Source organism: Limulus polyphemus, unplaced genomic scaffold (genome assembly GCF_000517525.1).
Source record: "Limulus polyphemus unplaced genomic scaffold, Limulus_polyphemus-2.1.2 Scaffold28, whole genome shotgun sequence".
Classification (NCBI taxonomy): domain Eukaryota; kingdom Metazoa; phylum Arthropoda; class Merostomata; order Xiphosura; family Limulidae; genus Limulus; species Limulus polyphemus.
The window spans coordinates 1,061,181-1,063,791 of NW_013665638.1; the positions used below are offsets into that span (position 1 = coordinate 1,061,181).

General features: G+C 36.0%; 1 protein-coding gene across 1 annotated transcript; it reads right to left on the bottom strand.

Annotated features, from left to right (window-relative positions):
* Positions 1-239: 239 nt before the first annotated feature.
* LOC106459496 lies at positions 240-1,613 on the bottom strand. The gene has a single exon (XM_013919123.1). The coding sequence runs from the start codon at positions 1,611-1,613 to the stop codon at positions 240-242; it is 1,374 nt and encodes a 457-aa protein (XP_013774577.1).
* Between the last annotated feature and the right edge of the window lie 998 nt (positions 1,614-2,611).

The window sequence follows — 2,611 nt, forward strand, 5'->3', positions numbered from 1 at the left end:
TTTAGTTGTAGAATGTAAGAATAAATAATCTACAGTAGTTTTTTTTACTTTTTTACAGATCTAAAATTATTTACTATACTAAAAAAAAAAAAAAAAACACAAAAAACATCAGGTAGTAATCGAACTTTCTATCAAGCAATAATTGAAACGACAGTTAATTTGCACTGTCAAATCTCAAAATGAAATAACTGTCATTCCGGAATTCCAAAAAAAAAAAAAAATCTGCGTAAAATGTAGAATTATGAAAGTATTCCCCACTGTTTTACAAGTTCAATCATTTTATTTCCAAATTTCAATGGAAGACTTGGATCGTAAACGGTGATGTTGCTATTCCTTTGGTTTATAAAGTTTCCGCAATCGATTCTCTTGTCGTACTTAACACCACGACGGTAATGGTGGCTAAAGCCAACCTGGTCTGGCACTAAGTATCGCCTTGACCTTGGCAACAAGTGCGCAACACGATGCACGCAGCCATGATGTTCCAGCTCGGCAATTTTAGTAATATAGCGAGACCTGTCGTAACCCTCTGTATTATTTGTTTTCATTGTTTTAAGCAGGGTGTTGAACTGAAAAGAGACGTTTTGGACAGGAAATGATGGGTAATCGAGACAGTAAAGAACGTGTCTGAAAAGATATTCCCCACAGCAGTCTCCTGGAATTTTCCGCTCTTCGCTCTTCAGGAGGCCCTGTAATGTTTCATGCTGCACGGGAAAAACAAACTCATCGAGATCAATGTATAGACCATACTCATACTGAAACATATTTCTGTACATACAGTCTTGGATAGATATAACTTGGGCACGCTCGTTCCATTTACGGTTGTCTGTTTCCCCGTGTTTGGCGAAAGGCAGGACATCCAACGAAACACCCGCCTGCTTTAATTGTTTGAGTATTGTTATCACTTTTTCAGAACAACCAGCGTTGTAAAAAACAAAATGGCTGACACCAACAGTAGTGTAGTAAGCGACTATTTCTATAATTTGCATATAGTCGTCAAAATCACCATACATCGGAGTTGTACACACAACAATTTTATTTGTTAGGTTCGTCTTCTTTGGATAGTGAACTTTTATCCAATGTAATGGCTTCGACATCTCCTTTGATATAATGGAAACGGCAGTTGGCTGTTGGTCGGGTGGCACGAGGCAGCGAAACTCAATACTTCCGCCGTCATAGCATTTTGCAGAAAACCTGTACCGACCTTGCAAAGGCCGAGTAAGAATTCTTGTAGCACTTGATTCCCCAAATTGCAAAACACAGTGAACATTATCGAAGTTTTGAAAGTGAAGACCTACCTTCCCAAAGATACGGATTAGAGGCCCTGTTCCAGAGTTCGATGGCCGGTCATCCCAAAAAGCAGAATAAATATAGATTTCCGGAATTACCATACGCCAGAAGTCGGTTGGATCACCACTTTCGTTTTGAAAGTTATTACCGTCATGTAAGAAATCCCAGCGAGAAATAAATTCTTTATCTTTATCTTTAGCGTTTTCCAAGTTCATTTGCATGATATAATTCTGTGACTCTTTCACTACGCTACCTGGATCATTCTCAGTCTGCAATTTAACCAAATATTTGTCCGTTTTATCATTCGCTCTAAACTTAATAATCATTAGAAAGACTGCAACGATACTAAAGACAAGCAGGATTTTTTTCTTTAATTTCCTTAATTTCATTTCCCTCGTATTCATTACAACGTACCTAAAAGAGAGCTTCATGCAGAATAACTTTCCCTGCGTGGCACTACCGCGTTACGATTGCTTTTAGCAGCGACTTACGAACTGGAATAAGACAGGATACGAGACAACATGTGATTTGCGGTTTCCACCTGAATTTTTTATACATCACGAAATAAACTCCCCAATCCAACATACGGAGAAACGAAAAAACAGGTAGTAGCATATGTGGAATACACTACACTAGCAATGTGTTCTAAGTTTAACTGTAAACATGTGTTCGTATTAGCTAATTTCGGAAATAGGTAGTGAACTAACATAACTCACATTGTTTTTTGTTTCAGTAGTTATATCAGTAGGTAACAAATATAAAAACAGGATTAGCATGAAAAGTGTGGCGAAGCATATGTTATATATATGTATTGTGAAACCTATATTAGCGATGTATTATGTTTAAACGGTAGGATAATTAATATCAGTAACATCTATGTAGCATGGTATACCATGCTATGTAGATGTTGCTGATATTAATTATCCGGATAATTAATATCAGTAACATCTACGTAGCATGGTAGGATGATTAATATCAGTAACACCTACGTAGCATGGTAGGATAATTAATATCAGTAACACCTACGTAGAACGGTAGGATAATTAATATCAGTAACATCTATGAAGCCAATGTGTGAGAGGCGTTTCCCAAATCTTTTAAATAAAAAGTTGCTTAAGGACAATACAATAAAAAATCATACACAATATATTTTGTTACTCTTTTATTACAACTATATTATGCTTGAGGACTTTATAACAAATGACAAATGAAGAACTCAAACTGTATACTTACGAAGTTTATATCGTATAAGATAAGAACGTAGAATAATATTTGTTCTAATTATGATACACCAGAGTATATCATGCAATGCTTATCATGAACA